Source organism: Schistocerca serialis, chromosome 4 (assembly GCF_023864345.2).
Source record: "Schistocerca serialis cubense isolate TAMUIC-IGC-003099 chromosome 4, iqSchSeri2.2, whole genome shotgun sequence".
NCBI classification, from domain to species: Eukaryota; Metazoa; Arthropoda; class Insecta; order Orthoptera; family Acrididae; genus Schistocerca; species Schistocerca serialis.
In genome coordinates, this window is record NC_064641.1 from 784058470 (window position 1) to 784084230 (window position 25761).

Consider the following 25761-nt stretch of genomic DNA (forward strand, 5'->3'; position numbering starts at 1 on the left):
ATAACTCATAGGATTTGGCATACAAGGTCTCACCTTAAGAAGAGTAAATGTAGCTTTGAAATAGTCTGGTAAGACTGGTATTTTGAATGTGAATATAAACCTAGCTGTTTCCTCATGCTTACAATTCACCTACTTCAATATGTTTCATATTTTAACAACACATTTTTCTTCTCATTCATCTTCAACTCTTTGATCTCCAATCCCATTAAGTCTCTGCATGACATAATTCCCTTGCTGAAGTTCAATTTGTTGAGAAGCTCTGTAGATACTGTGTTTGTAATAGAGTGTCTTGTAGGGCAGTAGATAGTTCTAAGAGAAGTGCTACATATCTAAACTGCTTCACAGATTTAAAAGCTCCTGCAGTACACTTAAATACATGTGATTCTCACACAAAAATTAAAAAAAAATACTCACTAAAATAACAAATGACTGTGTATATTAATACTATGAAAGAGTATTTATTAGTAACATCAGTGTGTAATATCACTTCAAATTGATATAAAATAATGAAACAGTATCAGATTTTCTTACCTTCCAACCTGCTTTGTAGATAAGGGGAGCAAGGCTCACACCTTCGGTACAGAGTGTAGGTTGTCTTTCTGTGTCAGGACATTGCTGCAGAAGGTCACCAGCTTCCGACAATTCCACAAGTGTTGGAAATATGTCCACTAGTTCCACAATGGCATTACTGATGCTTGGGTGTACACTGCTGCTTGGTACTTCATTTGTTTTCACATAATCAGGAACATCAGTGATACCAGGAACATGAATAATTAATGGAACTCGTACTGATACTTCAAAGTTACTGTATTTTGACCATTCCCCATGTTCTCCAAGAGACCATCCTAAATACCAATTAGAAGCACACTATAAATATATAAAATAATTTAAAGAAATTTAAAGAAATCACTTGCTAATTTAACAGTGAAAACATTATATGGAATGTAAGTAAGAGCTAATGAAAGTACACTGATGTTTGTGAAAATTGCCACACCAATGAGACTACATTGGCCTTCTGTGAACTTTACATCAGTTCATGACAATACAAAAACAATTAGACACTTGTTTATAAATAATTAACGTTAAAGAAATAAATGTAAACTCTGTCTTTGAGATTCTGGTATGGTATGAGGTTTCCATATGCTACAACCACAGCCTCTAAACATTGTGGCATTGGTTCAAAAGATTCTGTTACTTGGGAATCTCCCTCCACAAATGTTTTGCTCAAGAACACAAAACATCAGGTGTGGTTGCTGAAGAACTATGAAGAAAAAATAATGCACCAGTCATGATCTTTGGCTGAATGTGCAGGTTAAGGGAGCAATGGTATGCGCTGACCTTCAAAAAGACTTTGTACATTCTTTTTCATATTAAGCCAGGCGTTCCTTTGCAGATAGACAGCATGTGGAGTTGCCTGAATGAAAGTCTGTACCTTGGGCTCTGCAGTGTTCATATCATAGTATTTATTGTTCAGATTTCTCTCAGTAGGTAACACTCAAGATCAATGGTGTCACTCATCAACACTTCAGGTCTGTTGACTTTGTTGGACAACAACACAAGCAACCAGATTGCAATAACCATAGAAGTATCTAACTCATTTGCAGCCATTGTTATAGGGCAGTTTGAAGTGGGACTCATTTGAAAAACCTACATCATGCCACGTGGCAAACCACTTATGATGTTTTCATACCCACAGCAGGCTGCTGCATTTGTAACTTCTTGTCAATGGAAGCTGAAACAACAATGTGTGTACCTCCAGTCCGAAGTCATTTAGAAAGCACTGAACCATCAACGCATACTGGTTTACACTAGTGGAAGTGTTCCAACACCGAACCAATACTGTTCACAAAGCTTTATGGCCTGTTACAGCCATACAGAAGAGATAGTGGCCACTCCAAACGGTGGTCTCATTGTGTACTCCACTACCCACTTGGTGCTGCACATAACCTTCTTCTAACCATTGTTTCCACACCTCTCTCTCTCTCTCTCTCTCTCTCTCTCTCTCTCTCTCTCTCTCTCTCTCTTTACTGCCATAGCAACATTCTCAGTATGAGCCATCAGAATGTACATCAACAGAATGCAAAAGAGGGATTCTATCATTCCCATATATTACAGACATTCTAAAAGAAGAAATGAAAGATGAGAGGGCTCAAGAATACATGACTGATGTACAAAATATGATGAAAAATGTTACACAGGAACTACTAAAAATTGACACCTTCAATCTCACATTTAATAGCACAACACTCCCAGAGCACATTAGAGCAGCAGAGTATGTAAAATGAAAACTATTGAAGGGATTGTAATGTCATAGCCTATGGAAGAAGATGCAGTCCTTATAAGAGTGCTAGGGACACAGACTCACTCAGTGTCTGGGGAACAAGGAAGCACATCCATCTGATGGCAGAGCAAGCACATTTGCAGATCAACCATCCACTGCACTCAGTCATACTGAAAACAGAGAAATGCAGGATTCAAAAGGATAGCAAAGGTGTGTAGTGAATGTCCTATCAATGGAAGGAATACAGGGAATGGACAGTAATTGAAGAATAGCACAAGAACACAGAAGGTACCAAAGACCCACTGAAATTCCAATGCACAATGTGTCATTGTAACCTGTTGCTCTTCCACAAAGTGAGCATCCACTTGCTAAGCAATGGTGGAATTACAAATAATGCGTCACTGCTAACAATGTCTGTCCTTCCTTGAATCGCTGGTGCAACACCTTGATCCTTGCAATGGACGTGTCATGCTCTTCATACACTTGTCCCATTCTTTGATGAATTTCTGTTGTCTGCACACCTTTGCTCTTCTTTTAAAGCCTCCACTGTTCTGTTTTCAGCATTACTGAGTATAGTGGATGGTTGATTTTGCACATGCTTACTCTGTTCTCATGTGGTTGTGTGCCTATGTCCATCAAGTGGCGAGTTTGGGGCCTCAGTGCTCCTATAGGGGCTAAAACTTCTTTCATAGACAAATGCATTATGATCCCTTCAACAGTTTTCATTTTACATCCTCTGGCACATTTCTTTTTGAATGGCCCTAGTATTAATGTGAATATGAATGAGTAACTTCAACCTAAGACTACATGCTCATAGATGTGATCATAATTCATCTGTGCCTGCCTTCCTTCTTCATTGACTTCAGTTCTATTAGACCAATTATGAAGATCAGGTGCGTCTGCTTTCTTATCCACAATTCATCATAAACTGCTTTACAGAAGCTTTAATTCACCATTATATGAAAATCAAACAATAGAAAATCTGGAAAGAAATGACAACAATGTAAAAAGGATAGTTTGTTAACAGAACCGGAACCAGATATTAAATTGTAAGACATTCCCAGGGGCAGATGTGGACTATGACCACAATTTATTGGCTATGAGCTGTAGATTAAAAATGAAGAAGTTACATAAAGGTAAGATTTAAGGAGATGGGACCTGGATAAGTGAAAGAACCAGAGGTTGTTGATAGTTTCAGAGGGAGCATTAGGCAATGATTGACAACAACAGGGGAAAGGAATACAGCAGAAGATGAATGGGTAGCTCTGAGAGATTAAACAGTGAAGGCAGCAGATCCTCAAATAGGTAAACAGACAAGGTCTGGTAGAAGTCCTTCGATAACACAGGAAATATTGAATTTAATTGATGAAAGGAGAAAATATAAAAATCATAAATAAAGCAGGCAAAAAGGAATACAAACATCTAAAGAGAGAGAGAGAGAGAGAGAGAGAGAGAGAGAGAGAGATTGACAGGAAGTGCAAAATGGCTAAGTAGGAATGGCTAGAGGACAACTATAAAGATTTAGAAACATATATCACTGGGAGAAAGATGGATAACACCTACAGTAAAATTAAAGAGGCCTTTGTAGAACAGAGAAGCAGCTGTATGAATAAGCTCAGATGGATGACCAGTCCTAATCAAAGAAAGGGACATTGAAAGGTGTAAGGAGTATATAGAGGGTCTGTACAAGGGAAATTTACTTGAAGGTGGGAGATGTGATACTGCAAGATGGATTTGACAGAGCATTGCATACTCCATCACAACTAATGATAGCAATGGGAGAGGCAGCCATGACAGAACTCTTCCATCTGGTGTGCAAATGTAAGAGGAAGGTGATATACATTCAGACTTGAAGAAGAATACTATAATTTCCATTCCAAAGAAAGCAGGTGCTAAAAAGTGTGAATTGTAGTAACCAAGTAACACGCAAAACCAATCCAAGTAACAAAAATGTGGCTTTATTCATAAACCTTTGATTAATAATGGAAATAGCCTCTCATGACTTCACACATAACAAGACAAAACAATCATACAGGAGGTGCAGCATAAGCGATACCCAGAACAACTGATGTGAGCAGTACAAACTAAAAGAACATAGTGAGAGTGAGTCAGTGCTGCTCCACAAGTATATAGGTGTGAGTCGCCGGTAGACGGCACAGCAGAGACCATGCCATATGCACATTTCCTACAGGTGGCCTCTAGTGGCTGGCCCACACTGATACAGTTGGCAGTTGATGTAAGTACACATGCACGGTGACACTCCACTTGATGCACTTACACTTACACACACTAGTAGCAGGATACAGCATGAATATTACCAAACTATCAGTATAATAAGCCATAGTTGCAAAATACTAACATGAATTCTTTACAGAAGAAAGCAAAAACTGGTAGAAGCCAAACTCGGGAAAGATCAGTTTGGATTCCATAAGAATGTAAGAACACATAAGGCAATACTGACCCTATGATCTTTCTTAGAAGATAGCTTATGGAAAAGCAAACTTACATTTATAGAATCTGTGGACTTAGAGAAAGCTTTTGACATTGTTAACTAGAATACTCTCTTTAGAATTCTGAAGGAAGTAGGGGTAAAATACAGGGAACAAAAGGCTGTTTACAACTTGTACAGAAACCAGATGGTAGCTATGAGTCAAGTGGGCATGAAAGGGAAGCAGTGGTTGAGAAGAGAGATAGGCAGAGTTGTAGACTATCCCTGATGTTATTCAAACTCTACATTGGTCTAGCAGTAAAGGACACCAAAGAAAAATTTGGAGTAGGTATTAAAGTCCAGAGAGAAGAAATAAAAACTTTGAGGTTTGCTGATGACATTGTAATTCTGACAGAAACAACAAAGGACTTAGAAGAACAGTTGAAAGTAATAGACCGGTATTGAAAGGAGGGTGTCAGAAGAGCATCTACAAAAGCAAAACAAGGATAATTGAATGTAGTCGAATTAAAACAGGCAATGCTGAAGGAACTGGATTAGGAATTGAGGCACTTAAAGTAGTAGATGAGTTTTGTTATAAGGGGAGCAAAATAACTGATGATGGTCAAAGTAGAGGCAATGCTGAAGGAACTGGATTAGGAATTGAGACACTTAAAGTAGTAGATGAGTTTTGTTATAAGGGGAGCAAAATAACTGATGATGGTCAAAGTAGAGGGGATATAAAATGTAGACTGGCAGTATCAAGAAAAACATTTCTGAAGAAGAGAAATTTGTTAATGTTGATTATAGTTTTAAATGTTCATAAGTCTTTTCTGAAAGTATTTGTATTGAGTGTAGCAATGTATGGAAGTGAAGCGTGGACAATAAACAGTTTATACAAAAAGAGAATGGAAGCTTTTGAAGTGTGGAGCTACAGAAGAATGCTGAAGATTAGATGGGCAGATCACATAACTAGTGAAGAAATACTACACAGGATTGGGGAGAAAAGAAAATTGTGGCACAACCTGACTAGAAGATGGGATCGGTTGACAGGACACAATCTGAGACATCAAGGGACCACCAATTTAGTGTTGGAGGAAAGTGTGGGGAGCTCAAAATTATAGGAAGAGGTCAAGAAATGAACACAGTAAGCAGATTCAGAAGGATGTAGGCTGCAGCAGTTATTCAGAGATGAAGAGTTTTGCACAGGATAGAGCAGTTTGGTAGCTTGGAGAGCTGCATCAAACCAGTCTTTGGACTGATGACAACAACAACAACAAGAGTTTGCTACTCACCACACTGAGGTGGTGTTCATTGGCAGACAGACACATTGAAAACATGCCTCTGTTGTGGGGCAGAATGAGGAGTGAGAGGAGAAGAGGGAGGGCTTGCAGGGCAGGGTGAAGGAAGATGCTAGTTCTGGCTGTGGGAGTGTGTAGGAACATGATGGGGACAATATAGTAGGCTACTAGGTGCAACAAACGGATGCTGTGCTTGGTGGGGCAACAGAGAGTACCACACAGGTGAGTTAATGATGGAGAAGGGATGTGTAGGACTGGAGAGGAAGCAGGTAAGGCAATAGGCAGGTAGAGGAAGGGCAGCCAAGGAGGTTTTGGTTTTTTCAATGTGCCTGCCCACCACTCGGTACCTTCTCTCTGTGATGAGTGGTTATCCATCTTTTTCATATAACTGTTAGTACCTGAAACTCTATAGATACTTTGTCATATGCAGTATTAATATAAATGTGATTGAGAAATTACTATTCAAGGTTAGGTACTACCGTATTTGTGAAAAAAAAGGTATAAAATACAGAGAAGATAAACACCAAACTGTCTTTAGTGTCCTCTGAATTTTATTAATTAAAATATGAGATTTTTGTTCCCATACCTCTATTCTGGATGAAATTAAATGTTTATAGCATTTAAATCCCAAAACAGAGAGAAGGGTTACTGGTACTGAATTTAATGACATTTACTATGAAATATATGTAAGAATGTTATATGGGGTGATTCTGTGGTGCTGCTACAAACTTTCAGGGATGATGTGTGAAGGATAAATGTATCAATTTGAGGTAAGGGACCCTAGTTAGGAAATGACCAAGATGAAAATTATATGCAAAAATTGTTCTGATACTTTTAACAGTGGAACACACATCTTGGTACTCTTGCTACTAAGATTGTAAGTTGGGCAACTTCCAGATGTGGTAGCAACGACAAAAACAAGACAAAAAGTCTAGTAAATGTGAGCTCTAAAATGCATACCTCAAGTGCTAGTTCAACTTCAATGCTGTGAAACACATCTCGCAATCTCTTTGGTTTCCAAATTTTTGGAGGAGGTAGTATGGACCAAAACAAAAAAAAAAAAAAAAAATCTGGTAAATATGGGCTCCACAACGCATATCTTAGGAACTATGGGCATGTGTTCAGTGGAAGATATGTGCTTCACCATAGTGAACATGAACAAGCACTCATAGGTCTCAAGGTTTGCATTCCAGAGCCAATATTGACTGGACATTTTTTTCTTGTTTTGGTTCATACTACCTCCTCCAAAACTATTGTAACCAAAGAACTTGCAGTAGAAGAGATGTGTCTCATAGTATTAAAGATGAAAAAATGCTCATCGCTCTTGAGGTATGCATTTTAGTTGACTTGTTTCTTTGCTTTGGTCCATACTACTGCCCCTGAAAGTTGCCTACCCTACAATCTTAGCAGCAACAGTGGTACATATATTCCTGTGTCATAGATATTAGAATGACTTTGGTTATGACTTTCGACTCAGTCTTTTCCAGACCAGGGTCCCTCATATCACACTGTTACATTTACCCTTCTCCATCATCCACGAAAGTCTGTAACATCATCACAGAATCACCCTGTATATGGCATATTCCCCTAGGCACTCAGCTGCCTGGAGTTATACTGCTTATTGGGAACTGGATGTCTCAACCAACAGTGTCCCATTTCTCAACAACTCAACACACTTTAAGCTGCCAGTAATGCTCTTTGGTCTTCACAATGTACAAGTGTAGCTATAGTAGAGGAAGTACTGTATGATGTCCATTGCTTCTGTCATTGAAGACAATACCTGAAATGAAAGAGGGAGATGGTGACATTAGATGTTGGAATCCATGTACTTGGACTCTGACAATAACCATCAATAAAGCAGCTGAACTCATGAGTGTGTCAGGGAGATGCACAAACACTGTGAATGTAGTATCATACAGTAAGTGAGGTAATACTCAGGATGCTTGTGCAATTTTTATTTACTTTTTTACTTTCCATATCCTTCAGCTCCCGCAATAATATGCAGCTGCTCTACAAAACTAAAAGCAATCTACCTGATTGAAAGAAGGTTGTAAACACTAACATAAGAGCTAACAGGAAAACAAACATTAAGACATTTTTAATTAATTTACAGACAATGTTTAATAAATCTCTTAATGAAGAACCTTTATCTACTGCTTGATACAAAATATTTGCATAACTTTGGAAATATGAGAGATTACTATCAGTTGTCTACATAACAGTATTGGAAAATTTAAAACCTATTTAATTATTATGTTTTTTAGTGGTAATCAGAATTTACATCCCAAGTCTAGGGTCTCTGATGAAAAAGAATGAAATAAAGTTTATGTCGCAGTTAACTAACAAGTGTAATTATATTTACCATGATCTCCTGTGAGTACGATAATTGTATTGTTTTTCCAATCATGGGAGTTAAGTTCTTTCAGCAACTGTCCAATAAGGTCATCAATATATGACGTTGCTGCATAGTAACTCTGCCGTATTAATTTTGATGTCTCATCTGTAAAATGTGAAGTCGTGTTCAGCTGTTACTTTTGACATATACAAAAACCAGAACACTGAAGTAACTAACTATACATTTCATTAGCTTTTGTTTAGAACTTATTGTGTTTTTTTAATTATTCATGCTTTTCTAATGTTAATTATTAACATGCATGTATGAAATCAAAAGAACAATGTTTAAAGGCTGTAAAAGAGGATGAGAACTTAAAGTTTATTACATTGGCAACAGTTGGTTCATTATTATTATTATTATTATTATTATTATTATTATTATTATCAAGACATTAAACTGAAGTGAAGCTTTCTTGCAACTGTTTTCATAGATATGATCACAGGATTTCATTTCATCCCTCGATATATCTAGTTCAGTCTTTTTGTGAAAAACTGTAGTGTCTCAGGCCAGCAATTTAAGACTTTTCAGTAAACTGTTCCACTACATAGTGAAAATGTAGAGCCGCAGACAGGCTCAACAAAAAGACTGCTAAACAAGTAAGCATTTGGCCAAAAAGCCTTCTTCTGAACTAGACAAAACACACACACACACACACACACACACACACACACACACACACACACACACACACACACACACACACACACACACAGATATGCAAATGCAGCTCTCACACACATCCACTGTCTGTGGTTGTCGAGGCCAGACCTTGTCTGGCCTTGGCAGCCTGGCAGCCAGAGACAATGGTCAAATGTGTGTGTGTGTGTGTGTGTGTGTGTGTGGGCGCGCGCGCGCGCGCGCGCGCGCGCGTGCACGCGTGTGTCAAGTTGTCTCTGCTGTACATATACCGTGATGCTGGATATCTGAAAGTGATCCAAAAACTTATTTCAAATCCAAACATTACATTTCTGGGAAATGTATTAAATTCTCTAGAAAACTTAGATACCTGGTTTGATTTAAATGGGTTAAAATTAAACATGGAAAAGACTCCGTTAATGCAATTTAAAACAAAACAAGCAAAATTAAATGATATTCAGGTCAGTCACAGAAACCAGGATTTGCAGGAAGGTGGGTGTGTGAAATTCCTAGGAATGCAACTAGATAAAAATCTATCATGGGGGTCACAAATACAGTACCTTTCAAATAAATTAAATAGCCTAGCATATGCAATGAAAATATTGTACAATGCTACCAGTATGGGCATAAGAAAAGTAGTATATCGCAGTTACTTTGAGTCAGTAACAAGGTATGGTATTGTGTTTTGAGGTACCTCAAACAATATGTGTCAAATACTAAAACTTCAGAAAGCCACCATTAGAAATATGTACAATGTAGGGCGAAGAAAATCATGACGTCCACTCTTAAAAAATCTGAGTATACTAAGTGTTCCTTCACTATACATATATGAGCTGATTATCTTTGTACATAGTAACCCTGATTTATTAGTAGCAAATCATTTTCAACATGATTACAACACCAGAAATCAAAATAACTTTACACTGCCTATGCACCGTTTAAAACTTTATGCTCAAACTCCACATTATATGGGTATGAAAATTTATAACAAATTGAAAGGAAGAGAATTTCTCAGCATAAATTTAGAAACACTGAAGAAATCCTTATATGAGAAACTAGTTCAGAAATGTTACTATTCAGTAGAAGAAATCATAAATGATAATGTTAAAAGTTTGCTACTTTCGAAGAAAAATTATTAACTGCTTAATTAAGTAATTATTCAGTACTGTATATTACTGATATTATAAGGAAAATTGTAAAACAGTTTTTGTGTTTTGACGAGTCTCCTGTACTTTTAAGTCAATGGCTTGAAATCGTATATAATGAGACAATAAACTTCTACATCTACTTCTATATTGGAATTCACTTATTCATTCACACATTGTGTTTCAGAAATCACATAATAAAGGAGACACTTCAGGAATGTGGAACATATTATATTTTAACAGGTGGAAGGAACACTTTCTGGCTAATTTTGTGAAGCATAACAAAAATTTAAGACTAGTGCTCAATTACTCACATTGATAATAATGGCAATTTCATCTTGATAACTTTACATATGTTATATTAGGAGAAAAAGAGCTAATATGAAAAAAAAATCCTCTACTCCTTCTCCTACACTATTCAGCTGTTATTTAATCTAATGCTCCAAACAAAACATTTAGTTAGAACATACTGCTATCAGATGTCTATATAACTTATGTTGATGAGTCTAAGTATAATGATGAATTGTTCTGCCTCCACCCTTTTTTGGGGGGGTTTTCTATTTTCTGCCTGATGTTCACCAACAACCTGTTATAGATGTTTTCAGCACAGTATAAAACTGTGTTCAAAACCCTACAAAGGAGTGCAAGAGATAAAAATTCTATATGAAAATGTACAGGGTGTCCCAGAAATGTTGCAACAAACTTTGAGGGATTGTAGAGGGTGCACAACTCAAGAATAGGAACCCAGGTATGGAAACATCATCTAACAACACTACAGAGCACCGAAGTTATAGACACTGGTGCTTGCCATTAGGCCATCTCTTTGGCAGCACACACGACTTTGTATGCTGATGAACATAGGCAGAATGCCTCACAGTGTTATTTGTTATTATGTTACCATGACTGATTGGCATGGTCGCCAGTGGAGAAGATGGAGCTAGCTGCTGCATAGAAAGGCCTTGTCTTCTATGAATGTGATTCTCTGTTGACTCGTTGGATGATAGTTCCAGACCCAGATTCCCATCTGCAGGTTATTTTTTCCTTGAACCCTATAAAATCTCCAATGTGTTTTGGTCTTCTACAGGAGAAGAATAAACTGCAGACGGAAACCCGTGTCTGAAACATCAAAAAATAACAAGTTACAATGACAACAAAGAAAAGTCAGACAGCGTAGAAAAGAGACAAAAGAATAGTTCTTATTATTTCTAATATGTACCATGCTGCAAACATCATCCAACAAACAAACAGAGCTTTGCATTCACAGGAGACATTTCCTGTATATACAGCAGCTAGTTCCATATTCTCCAACGGCAATTCCGGCAATCAGTCATGATCACTGAATAACAAACTATATTGCGAAATGTTCTGCATATGATCCCTCAGCACGCAGTCACATTTGCAGATATATGGATGGCCTAATGGCAGGCACCAGTATCATTGGGTGATGTTTCCTATCCTCAATTTGTTCCTCAAGACATCCTCTACAATCCCTTGAAGTTTGTCACAACATTACTGGAACACTCTTCTCATAAAAATGGTGTATTGCCAGTATTTGTTTAAGGTGGTTCACTGACATATATCATTTTAATTTTTCTCGTGGAATGACTATTAACAAACGTCACTAAGCGATTTAGAACTTAAAAACCTAAATAATATGAATGAATCACAATGAAATGTTTTTATAAACAAACTCTCATATGATCTAACAAGGGAATGGTCCATCCTGACATGTTGAAACCTGCCCTGAAATTTTTCTGCAGGAAGAATAAAATGAAGAAAACGCTCTGTCAAAATTTTAGCTGCTAATTCACATTACAAGTATTTTTAAAACAAAATCTTGAAGTTACTCATTTTTATGGCATGAAGAACCACTGATAACAGTGGTTTGTACAGCCCTTCCCATCTAGCATGTGATCACTTGTGTAGTACTAACATCCAGAAATTAAAGAACCTAAACTACACAAAAACAAGGTTTTGAATAATGGGCAGTTCGTATCAACAAACTAATTATCACATATGTAATTCTTTCAAAGGCGACAAGCACAGGAATATAAATCAAGGCAGTGCTTGATGTTACATTACAGATGACTTCCACCAGTCATAACTTTAATTTATTGAAATGCAATATTGCTTACACATACACCATTTTATAACAGTTTCTGCAGCACAGTTGTTATGACTATTTTTAATAGTGCATATTATTTTAGTAACAATAAAACATTTACAAAATTGTTAAGGCTTTCGTGGCCACTTGTTGACAAACTGCCTATTGGCTTCTGTCTCGGGTTCTTCGGCTGAGAGAAAAATCATTAGATGAACGTCGGTCGAAGAACCCGAGACAGAAGCCAATAGGCAGTTTGTCAATAAAACATTTCCTTGTTTATTGTTTGTAGTTGTTATGATAAGGTGAAGTGTCTTTATAATGACAGAATCAACCATTTTTCTTACACCAGCAATACCTGACAAAAGAAAAATTAATGCTATCATGCATGCTATCCAGCATGTCATAGTTATTACTGGTTTTATTCAGACTGCATTGTTGTGGAGTAAGAAATGGTTGTTGGCCTGATTATTGTGCTGCATAGTGAATATACTTAAAACAATTCATAAAATGTGCCAGTGCAAATTGACAATGCACAAATACTGAAATTTAAAAATACCATTCTCCTGATAAACTTCAAGTGACACAGAGCGACTGTGAATTATATAGTTAGGTTCGGTTAGGTTAGGTTAGGTGGGCTGCCAGAGTGATGCACGTCATCAACAGTTCCTGTCTCTCTGGATCTCCTCCATGTCTGAACAACACAACTTTTGTTCACTCTGAGACGCCAGGACACTTCCCTTGTTGACAGCCCTTCCTGGCACAAAGTAATGTTGTGGATGTGATCAAACTGTGCTATTGACCATCTAGGCATGGATGAACTACAGACAACACGAGCTATGTACCTCCTTCCTGGTGGAATGGCTGGAACCGATCGGCTGTCGGACCCCTCCATCTAATAGGTGCTGCTCATGCATGCTTGTTTACATCTTTGGGTGGGTTTAGTGACATCTCTGAACAGTCAAAGGGACAGTGTCTGTGAATCAATATCCACAATCAACAGCTGTCTTCAGGAGTTCTGGGAATTGGGGCGATGCAAAACTTTTTTTGATGTTTATGTTTAGATGCATTATACCCAAAAACTGGTTTGATGTATTTATAACATGCTTAAGATTCATTTATGAACACAACCCATTCTGAGCACAAGCAAAATGATCCTTCAGCTCCAGCACAAAATTTACTGACAACTGTAAAATGTTGTACAGTATTAGAGAATGTGCATGTATTGATGCATTTGCTGGTATCATTTTGTGGTAAATTCAGATTCAAAATGTACTTATACATTCCGAAAAATCTATGCCAGTATGGCTTAAAAATCATGTGCCTCACTGTTGCTCACACTAGTTATCTGTTTAATGTTTATATTTGCACAAAAAGGGATTCAGATGGATAAAATCTAAGTTCAATAGAAAAAAAAATTTAAAAAAACTCAGGCTGTGATTAGACCAGTTAAACCAATTGAACATATTAACCACAGTATTAATGCAGACAGCTGGATTAGCTCAACTGCATTAGCACCATATCTCAAATGGACCAATGTGTAAGAGAATGTTGAAAAAAGAAGTAAAAGAGAAATTATGAAAGAATTCTATTGATAGGAAGTCCAAAATGGCAAAGCAGAGCTGGCTAGAGGACAAATGTAAGGCTGTAGAGGCATACATCACTAGGGGTAAGATAGATACTGCCTACAGGAAAATTAAATAGACCTTTAGAGAAAAGAGAACCACTTGTATGAATATCAATAGCTCGGATGGAAAACGAGTTCTAAGCAAAAAAGGGAAAGCAGAATGGTGGAAGGAGTATACAGATGATCTATACAAGGGCAATGCACTTGAGGGCAATAGTATGGAAGTGGAAGAGGATGTAGGTGAAGATGAAATGGGAGATATGATGCCGTGTGAAGAATTTGACAAAGCACTGAAAGACCTAAGTCGAAACAAGGCCCTGGGAGTAGACAATATTCCATTAGAACTACTGACAGCTTTGGGAGAACCAGCCCTGACAAAACTCTATCATCTAGTGAGCAAGACGTGCAAGACAGGCAAAATACTCTCAGACTTCAAGAAGAATATAATAATTCCAATTCCAAACAAAGCAGATGTTGACAGGTGTGAAAATTATTGAACTATTAGTTTAATAAGTCATGGCTGCAAAATACTAACACGAATTCTTTACAGATGAATGGAAAAACTGGTAGAAGCCAACCTCTGGAACAATCAGTTTGGATTCCATAGAAATGTTGGAGGCAATACTGGTCCTATGACTTATCTTAAATGATAGATTAAGGAAAGGTAAACCTACGTTTTTAGCACTTGTAGACTTAGAGAAGGCTTTTGACAATGTTGATTGGAGTACTCTCTTTCAAATTCTGAAGGTGGCAGGGGTAAAATACAGGTAGCAAAAGGCTATATACAGTTTGTACAGAAACCAGATTGCAGTTATAAGAGTTGATGTGAAAGGGAAGCAATGGTTGGGAAGAGAGTGAGACAGGGTTGTAGCCTATCCCTGATGTTATTCAATCTGTAAATTGAGCAAGCTGTAAAGGAAACAAAAGAAAAATCTGGAGTAGGAATATAATCCATGGAGAACAAATAAAAACTTTGAGGTTTGTCAATGACAATGTAATTCTGTCAGACACAGCAAAGGACCTGGAAGCACAGCTGAATGGAATGGACAGTGGCTTGAAAGGAGGGTATAAAATCAACAAAAGAAAAATGTGGACAATGGAATGTAGTCAAATTAAATCAAGTGATACCAAGAGCATTAGATTAGGAAATGAGATATTTGAAGTAGTAGATGAGTTTTGCTATTTGGGGAGCAAAATAACTGATGATGGTAAAAGTAGGGAGGATATAAAATGTAGACTGGCTATGGCAAGGAAAACGTTTCTGAAGAAGAGAAATTTGTTAACATCGAGTATAGACTTATGTGTCAGGAAATGTTTTCTGAAAGTATTTGTGTGGAGTGTAGTCATGTACGGAAGTGAAACATGGACTATAAATAGTTTAGACAAGAAATGAATAGAAGCTTTCAGAATGTGATGCTACAGAAGAATGCTGAAGATTAGATGGGTAGAGCAAGTAACAAATGAGGAAGTACTGAATAGAATTGAGGAGAAGAGGAATTTGTGGCACAACTTGACTAGAAGAAGGAATTGGTTCATAGGACATGTTCTGAGGCATCAAGGGATCACCAATTTAGTACTGGAGGGCAGCGTGGAGGCTAAAAATTGTATAGGCAGGTGAAGAAATGAATTTACTAAGCAGATTTAGAAGGATGTAGGTTGCAGTTGTTACATCGAGATGAAGAAACTTGCACAGGATAGAGTAGCACGGAGAGCTGCATCAAACCAGTCTGAATTGAAGACCACAACAAAAACAACATAAAAAACACTCAGGCATCATGTGAAAGTTTATGATATTTGTGAATCCTGCTACAGCAAGTAAGGGGAAAAGATAGAGATTACTCATATATCTGGAGTTGTTTCACATCTTATGGAAATCTACTTGAACAAAGGATATTTGCTTGGAGCCGTGTCTTGTAGAGCTACAAGACTGCCACTTGCTTGCATATGTTATTTGGGGCCTAAGGTTAATGAGCTCGTAATCTACAACTATCTTGTCATTATTGCTGCTGTACTCTCTCCAAATTACCATAGAAATAAACATAAATGAAAAGAGAGTAACACTTACTGAGCCTTGACTCTAATGAACATCTCGGACAAACAACACGAGAAGAATAATTTTTAAGAATAACATACAGCAGGTTCAAACAATGCTCTGCTCTTGCAGCAAGGAATAAGCACGTGAGACAGTACTCCAAGCAGGTGCGCAAACCTCCTTGATGGTACTGGTGATCAGCTGATCACACCTTTTGATTGCCCGATCTCCCCTGGACGCCCCATCAGCCCACTGCACAGAAGTGGAGCACCATCAGTGTCCACAAGACTTGATACTGCTGAGGAATCTTGCAGGAAAGTGGACATGCTGAGCAGAGCACATTTGGCAGGTGGCTGTGGCAATGGTGAGGCAGGAGATGGGTGGTTGCCCGTAGAAGGCAATGGAGGCGGTTGACTGGGCAGGGATGCATCGATGGGGTCTTCAAACACAAGGGCGGGTTTAACCTGGTCAGTTGTGACAGTGTTGTGTTTACCATTGACTAGAATGTCTAGAGTTCTGTCATTGCAGGCAAGGACACAGTGGAGTATTTGGTGGTGTAAGGACTGATTTAATTCCACTGCAAGTAGCATGACATGAACACTGTTTGATAATCCTTCGTGCATGAATGATGGAGGGACATTGTCCATGCCATTACGCTGGCTGATTGGATGTATGTGGTGTACTCTCTGAGTTGTGCTATAAATTCTGGTTGGTACAGAGTTTTCTTTGATGAAGCACTTGAATCAATAAATTCTCCTGGTAGGCACAATGTCTCACCATATACTAGCTCTACTGGCGCTGTGTCCAGGTACTGCTTGTGGGCTGAGTAAAACAAGGGGTAAGGCTGTAGTCCACTTAGTGTCATAGCAAATGAGCACTGCCTTGAGGGAGCAGTGCCGGTGCTCTGACATTAAAATGCTGGTTGGGCAATAGCGTGTAGTGAGGTGGTGGGTAGTGCCAGAAAATTTGCTCATCTGTGTAAAGAGCTTTGATTTCAACTGGTATCTCCTGTCAGTAGTGATATGTAACGGGCAGCCAAATCGAGTGACACACTGCGACATGAACGCCACTGCCAGTTTCTCAACAGAGGTGCTGTCAACCAGAATTTTTTCAGGCCATCATCTGAATCTATCCATGATCGTCAGTAAATAGTGTTGTCCATCTGACAGTGGCAGAGGTCCCACGACATCTACATGAATATTGGCGAATCTTTCAGTTGTTTGTGGGAAGTTTCTTTTGGGCTCATGTATGTGGCAAGCAATCTTACTTTGTTGATAAGCCATGCATTTGTGGGCCCACTGCTGACTATCTTTTTGTTCTCCATACCAAACATAGTGGGGGCAACAAGTTTTGCTGATGCTCTGGTGTTTGGGTGTCAGAGGTCATACAGACCATGGAAGACATGCTTGCGTAGACCTGCTAGCACGCTGGCATGTATGGGCCTGTGTTCCCATTGGAAATGTCACAGTACAGACAAGCAGCTGCTCCAGGTACATTCATGAGTTCAAGTTGTAGTCCAGTCTCTGTGCCTTCAAGAAGGTTATGTAGCTCTTGATCAGATTGCTGCAAGTTACACAGACATAAGAGATCAATGGTGTTCATGACAGCACTAGCCCAAGATGAACAGTCAGACACCACATTATTTAGCCCTGAGAATGAAGTATGTACTCAAGCTGGTTAAGTTGTAATGACAAGCATTTATCTTTGTTTTGACTGAAGGTGCTCATGAGAGGCTTGTTGTTTGTGAATATCGTGAAGATTCGTGCTTCTGACTGTGTATGGAAGTATTTCAGCATTATATAAATGGCCAACAATTCCCAATCATATGAGTTCCACCTTTGTTGTGCTGGCATTAGTGTGCCTGAAGAGAAGGCTTGCATCTGCCATGTCTTGTTGACATACTGTTGAAGTGCTGCACTGAGTGCACACTGACTAGCACCCACCACCAGTGCCCGGGGCGCATCTTTCACAGGGTTTGCAAGAAGTGTAGTCTTCTTGGCTGCCTCAAACACATCAATCATTGGCCACAACCATTGAAACAATGCCTTGCCTTTCACCTTGGGGCCAGCCAATGTGGCTGTTAGTGGTTCTTGCAATTCAGCAGCTCGCAGTAAGTGGCAACAGTGAAAACTGAGCATGCTGCAGAACCTGCATAGTTCCTTCGTTGTAACTGGATGTGGAATGTTGAATACCACCTCAACCTTCTCAGGTAACGTTCATAATCCCTCTGATGAAGTTACATGTCCAAGGAAGGTATCCTTGTTTTGGCAAACACACCCTATGACAAGTTCAGTATGGTAAACTTTGTAGCATTGAAACAATGAATCGCTGCCATGTCTGTGTGGCATTTCTGAAGCCAAAGGTGATGAATAAACTCTCAAATAATCCAAAAGACATGATTACTGCTGTAATCAGAATGTCTTTTTCAGCAACAGGGTTTTGCGTATGTGCCTTAGGGCAGTCAAGTACACTGACGACCTGTTTCCCACTTAAGGCATTATTGTAATCCTTCAAGTGCAGTACTGATTAATGGCCCAGAATGGTTCTGGCATTCAAAGTGTGGTAGTTTCCACATGGCTGCCATGCATTGTTCTTTTTGGGGAGCAGGTGCAGAGCTGATGGTCTTCTGCTGCCTGGATAAGCTTGACGATGCAGCTGATGGTGTAACGTTGATAACCAACCCTCATCAGCCCAGTGACAGCATCTCGGAAGCAGGCACTGGTGACATCCACTAGCAGGTGGTAGTGGGCCAGGACATCTGCTCCAATTATCAGTTTCACCACGTCGGTGACATCAAAATTCCACATTATTGCACAAAGTGGTCCTAGATCCAGCTCCAAATGTTGTATGCCATACATTTGAATGATTGACTTGATGGCTGCTGACAGCTTGAAGGTAGTGGATGGGTGGTACTCATGCATCTTGTCGTATGGCAGAATACTTAAGTCACAGCCCATACCAATCAAAAAATTTCTGTCTGACTTGCAGTCTGTCAGAATTGGCGGGTGGAGGCACAAGTAGGGGCATCGACTTCTGCTTGATGCTTGAGGTTCATGTACTCGCATGGCAGGTTCCACTTGTGAGCTTGGTCGCCAAACTGCTGATGGTACCAGCGTATGTTGTCATTGCGATGAGAAGTGTGGGATGTGGAACTGCTCTGTGAGCGCACCGGTATCTACTTTTAGTGTTATGATCAGTGAGAAGTTCATTCAGTTGTTTACCCAGGGTGTCAGTCTTTTTTAACAAGTCATCATTCAGCTGGTGTTCAAGTACCATCTCCTTTCTTGACAATCTATCACAGTCAGGTTTTGTCTCTGCTGAAGCACTGCCGCAAATAACTGCTGAGTTGGAACTGAACATCTCAAACCATTCCAGTTTGAGAAGTGATTGCTGCTTGTGCCGGTATTCTGCTGATCTATAATGAGCATAAAAAACGTGTCCAGCACTATGTGACTGTCGACCTTGCACCACGAGTGGCATAGGTACTGTAAAGGTTTCTTGTCTCCTAAGTCTTCCTGTGTTAATATGTGTCATGCTCTCTCATTTGAGAGGTAGACACTCAGCACATGAGTTCTGACTTCAACTGCAAGTATGCATTTGTTGCTAGCAGGGTCATTATAATGTCCTGCATCCACACCATGAATCAATGATCAAGTTGGCTGACCGCAAGCATGAATTTTGATGAGTCCATTGTTATTTCTGAACACAAGAAACTTGCCTCAACTTGCACAAACCTGAGTGCAGGATTGGTTGGCCAATACGGCGGAAGCTGCTCAACTATTCTGGACATGATGTGCAAGTCATTATCTGTCATTTTATAGATGCAAGATGATATCTTGTGTCAAAAACTGTATTCCTTGACCTATGTATCACATTAGGGTCATCGCTGAAGCTGTGTCTTGTAGGGCTATAACACTGACACTTGCATATATTACATGGGAACTAAAGTTAATGAACTTATAATCTACAACTACCTTTTGTTATCACTGCTGTACTATCACCAAATTACCATAGAAATAAACATAAATGAAAAGAGAGTACATTTATTGAGTCACGATTGTAATGAACATCTTGACTCTAACACAAACAACAGGAGAAGAATAATTTTTAAATATAACATACAGCAAGTTCAGAAAACGCTCTGCTCTTGCAGCAAAGAATAAGTGCACAAGGCAACGCACTAAGCAGTCAGCGCGCTAACCACCTTGACGTTATTGGTGATCAGCTGACTGCACCCGCTGAGTGCATGATCTCCATTTGTTGCCACATGCTCTATAAGGACCTTTTTTTTGTAATTCCTGCAGCCCCCATAAACCAGTTGTTTACTTATAATCCTATATGTGTGTGGAATATTACTTAACAAAAAATAGTTAGTTACAATGACAACAAAGAAAAGTCAGACAGCATAGAAAAAGAGACAAAAGAGTAGTTCTTATTATTCCTAATATGTACCATGCTACAATAGCCAATGTTTGTAACCAGAACAGCAGAGTTACCTTGAAACCTAATATAGTTAGAAAGTACATTAATGAGTTTTCTGGTGGTGATCAGTTTCATCAACGTCTTCCCTGCAATTCAGATTTGCAAAAGTTTGTTAGAGGGCCAAAAAATTTGCAAATTATCATGAAAATACATCCATAACAATGCACGTCTTTTTTTCATTCAAGTAACTGAAATGTGTCATTATACGTTTCAAGCACTGACAGACAATAAGATGCCAGAAAAGAAAGCAGAAACTAGAAGTTATGGCAGACTTTATTATTTAGAGGTGTGATGTAATAAGCAGGTCACCAATCGTTCTATAAGATATATCTGATTACAAAATATCACAGTACACACAACTTATGTAGATGGTGAAACACCCGTCTACCTGATTTCTCATAAGTTATCTTTCTTTCAGTCACTACAGTAGTATTGCAAAGGTACTATCAATTGTGACAATTCCTTATAATTTTTTTTTAATTGGTTTGTCCTAGTGAAGATCACATGAAATAACTTATGGCTTCTTTCTTCTTTCCTTTGTTTCTTTCCAATAGTATTTCATTTTGTCTTTATGTTGTTATCTTTTTTCTTCTGTCCATATTGTGCCTGTCTTTTTATTTGTTTTCTCCTGGAAGTCTATGATGTAGTGCTCACCATGATCAGTGGAATGGAGATCTGCATCATGTACTCATCTCCCAACAGTTTGATGCATTACAGAACATGCCTGTTGTCTGGGCTCCAAGGTCATTCTCAGGTCGTTATAGTGACTGGCAGAGAAATTTGAGAAGACCTGCCTCACACGAGGAGTTTCAATGAAGCTCACAATTTGCAGCATTGTCCCCAAAATTGACCATGGCCCTTTGGTTCTGAGTTGAAAGTTCTATGACAAACTAGGCTGCAACTTCCTAGACTTTTGCCATAGGGTTGAGAACTGTAGGGTCCCACTAAATGGGTCACATGTGCACTACAAACCAGAGGCTGCTATCCAGGTACTGATGGTGTGTGGGGTGCGCACAAAAGATTTTTAAATTAGGAAATTCTCCATCTAATGTAGATAACTACAGCTGTAGGAAACCCAGAAGTACCAGTGTAAGATCAAAAGAAATGCCTCCCACAGGCGAGAGTATCAAAATCCTAATGATTAACTGCTGAAGCAATTGCAACAAAATGCCAGAGTTCAAAGTGCCCATGAAAAGCAATGATGCTCACATAACACTAGCTATAAGAAAATGGTTGAGAACTGAAATTAATGACAGTGAAATTTTTGGCAAAAATTTAAGTGTATATCAAAAGGACAGGGAAATGGGAAATGGAGGTGCTATATTTGTCAAGTAGACAAGAAACTCAAATCCACTGAGATAGAAATTGAAGCTGTGTGTGAGATTGTTTGGGCAAGACTCAGTGTCATGGGTGGGCATAAAATGATAATTGGATCCTTCTATTGCCCACCAGACTCATCCTCTGATGTAACTCAAAATGTCAGTTCACTCATACATAAGTTCTCCAATTGTACTGCAACCATCGATTGAAACGTCAATCATCCAATAATAAATTGGAATAATTACAGTTTTGTTAGTGGTGGGTGTGAAAAATATCCTGTAAAACATTATTAAATGCCTTCTTGGAAAACTATCTAGAACAGATAGTTCGAAACACCACTCATGATGGAAGTATATTGGACCTAATGGCAACAAATAGACCTGACCTCTTTGAGCATGTCCACATCAAAACTGGTACCAGTAACCATTAAGCAGTTGTGGCAACAATGGTTACTAAAGTAGGCTACAAAGGACAAATGAAACAAGCAGAAAGATATATACACTGAAAGCCAAAGAAAGTGGTACACTTGCTAGTATTGTGTAGGGCCCCTGCGAGTATGCAGAAGTACTATAACATGATGTGGCATGGGCTCAACTAATATCTGAAGTAGTGCTAGAGGGAATTGACACCATGAATCCTGCAGGCCTACCCATAAATCCATAAAAGTACAATAGGGTGGAGATCTCTTCTGAACAGCACATTGCAAGGCACCCCAGATATGTTCAATAATGTTCATGTCTGGGGAGCCTGGTGGCCAGCAGAAGTGTTTAAACTCATAAGAGTATTCCTGGAGCCACTCTGTAGCAATTCAGGAAGTGTGGGGTGTCACATTGTCTTGCTGTAATTGCCCAAGTCTGTCGGAATGCACAATGGACATGAATGGATGCAGGTGATCAGACAGGATGCTTACGTATGCGTCACCTGTCAGAGTCATGTCTAGACATAGCAGGAGTTTCATATTAGTCAACTGCACATGCTCCATACCATTACAGAGCCTCCACCAGCTTGAACAGTTCCCTGTGGACATGAAGGATCCATGGATTCATGAGATTGTCTCCATACCTGTACACATCCAGCCACCTGATACAATTTGAAATGAGACTTATCTGAGAAGGCAACATGTTTCCAGACACCAACAGTCCAATGTCAGTGTTGATGAGCCCAGGCAAGGTGTTAAGCTTTGTGTCGTGCAGTCGTCAGGGATATACGACTGGGCCTTCGGCTCCAAAAGCCCATATCGATAATGTTTCATTGAATGGTTTGCATGCTGACTCTTGTTGATGGCCCAGCATTGAAATCTGCAGCAATTTGCAGAAGGGTTGCACTTCTGTTATGCTGAATGATTCTCTTCAGTCATCATTGGTCTTGTCAGAGATTTGATGTTTTACTGGATTCCTGATACTCACGGTACAGTTGTGAAATGGCCATACGGGAAAATCCCTATTTCCTCACTACCTTGGAGATGCTGTGTCCCATCACTCATTCACTGACTATAACACCACATTCTAACTCATTTAAATCTTGATAACCTGGCATTATAGCAGCAGTAACTGATCTAAGAACTGCACCAGACACTTGTTGTCTTATAAAGGTGTTGTAACTGCAGTGTCGAATTCTGCTTGTTTACACATCTCTGTGTTTGAATATGCATGCCTATACCAGTTTTTTTGGTGCTTCAGTGTATATTCAGTAAACTAGATAAAAAATTGATAGTGTCATATCTCAATGAGGAACTTCAAACTTTCAGCACAGGGCAGGAGCATGTAGAGGGACTATGGCTCAAGTTTAAAAGAATAATTGACCAAAACACACTGGATATGTATATACACAGTAGAAACTTCATAATGGAAGGGAACCTCCATGGGATACAGTCACTGTAAAGAAACTTCTAAAGAAACAGAGATTACTGCATATTAGGTGTAAAACAAAGCAGAGGGCTGTAGCTAGAGAGATGCTGAATGAAAGTCATTTGGCTGTCAACAGAGCAATGCATAAAGCCTCGAATGACTACTGTAGCAGAATATTGTCAAATGATCTTTCACAAAACCTGAAGAAATTCTAGTTCTATGTAAAGGCTGTTAATGGCACCAAAGTTGGAGTCCAGTCTCTAACAAATGAGACAGGAACTGAAATTGAAGGTTGCAAAGCAAAACCTGAAATGATTAACCCAATTTTCAAATGTTCCTTTACAAAGGATAATGCAGGAGAATTGGCCCAATGTCATCCTTGTACCACTGAAACAAAGAGCAAAATAAGTATTAGTGTCAGTACCGTTGAGAAACAGCTGAAATCATTAAAACTAAATAAAGCTCCAGGGCCCAATGGAATCCCCAGCAGATTCTACACTGAAAGTGCAGCTGAGTTAGCTGCACTTCTAACTACAATCTATTGTAGATACCTTGAACAAAAAACCATGCCCAGTTCTTGGAAAAAAGCACAGGTCACGCCTATCTACAATAAGGGTAGTATAAGTGCTCTACAAAACTACCGTCCAGTATTGCAGACATTGATTTGTTGTAGAATCTCAGAACGTATTCTGAGCTCAAACATAATGAGATATTTTGAACAGAATGACCTCCATGAAAACCAGCATGGATTCAAAAAACATCGATCATGTGGAACCCAACTCAAATGTTTCTCACATGACACAGTGAAAGTTTTGGATCACAGTAGTAAGGTAGATACAGTATTTCTTGATTTCCAAACAGCATTTGACTCAATATAATATATATGTTTAGTGTAAAAAGTACAATCATAGGGGTATTAAGTGAAATTTTATGACTGGATTGAGGACTTTTTGGTAGGGAGGACACAGCTTGTTATCTCAGATGGAGAGTCACCATCAGATGTAGAAATAGCTTTGGGTGTGCCCCAGGGAAGTACATTGGGATCCTTGCTGTTCATAATGTATATTAATGATCTTGCAGACAATATTAATAACAACCTAAGAATTTTTCTAGATTATGCAGTATCTATAATGAAGTAATGCCAAAGAAGCTGCATAAATATTCAGTGAGATCTTGATAAAATTTCATAGACTGACACTTTATTTGGAATGTTCAGAAATGTAAAATTTTGCACTTCACAAAACGAAAAAATGTAGTATCCTATGATGATAATATCAATGAGTCACTGTTGAAATCAGCCATCTCATACAAATACCGCGGTGTAACACTTTGTAGGGATATGAAATGGAATTGATTGATTGATTGTTACATGGATTAATAAAGATATCAATCAATTTACATTGTGTGGATTTTGTCAGCAAAATCATATACAATACAATATACCTACAATTTATACACATTTTTGAGGTATCTTACATTAGTTTTATATCCTTATGTAATTTGTAATTTTTTTATAGTACAGTACAATTCTGGATTTCATATTATAATTATTTCCTCATGTATTAGAATGCAGGCTACTTTAATTACACTACATGTTTTAACTCAGATAGTCCGTTACTGTGTAATAACTTTTATTTAATAAAAAATTTTTTAGTTTTGTTTTGAACTGTCCAAATGTGTCAATATCTTTTATTTTTTGGGATACTTTATTATATAATTTAACGGCATTGTACAACAAGCTCTGCTGAGTTTTAACGTTATTTTTCCTCTCTAGATGCAGATTGTATTGGTTTCTAGTTTCATAGCTGTGTACTAAAGAATTTTCATATAGCAGTCAACATTTTTTTTACATACATAATACTTTGAAAAATGTATTCACAGGGGACAGTTAGGATTTCCAATTTTTGGAAATGTTCAAGGCAGTGAGCCCTACTGCCACTCTTGGTTATTATACGAATTGCTCTTTTCTGTAATTTGAAAACTATTTGAATATTTTTACTGTTGACTCCCCAACGTTTAACTTAGAGCAGTTATAGTGTGGTTTTTTGCAGACATAGAAGTTAACAGCATTTGTTTTTTTTTTTTAATTTAGTGTTAGTTTATTATTGGATGTCCACTCACGTACACTGTTTAGTGTTTGTTCGGCTTTTTCTTTCAGTGCATCTGGTG

The 25761-nt window shown here is 38.5% G+C and overlaps 1 protein-coding gene across 1 annotated transcript in view; it reads right to left on the reverse strand.

Annotated features, from left to right (window-relative positions):
• The window catches only part of LOC126474945 (iduronate 2-sulfatase), a 122589-nt gene that overhangs the window by 31253 nt on the left and 65575 nt on the right, over positions 1-25761 (reverse strand). Inside the window, exons 5-6 of the mRNA XM_050102465.1 lie at positions 8370-8507; positions 532-845 (exon numbers count right to left, since the gene is read on the reverse strand). Of these exons, the coding sequence (XP_049958422.1) occupies positions 532-845; positions 8370-8507 (452 nt within the window). The remainder of the gene's footprint in view (positions 1-531; positions 846-8369; positions 8508-25761) is intronic.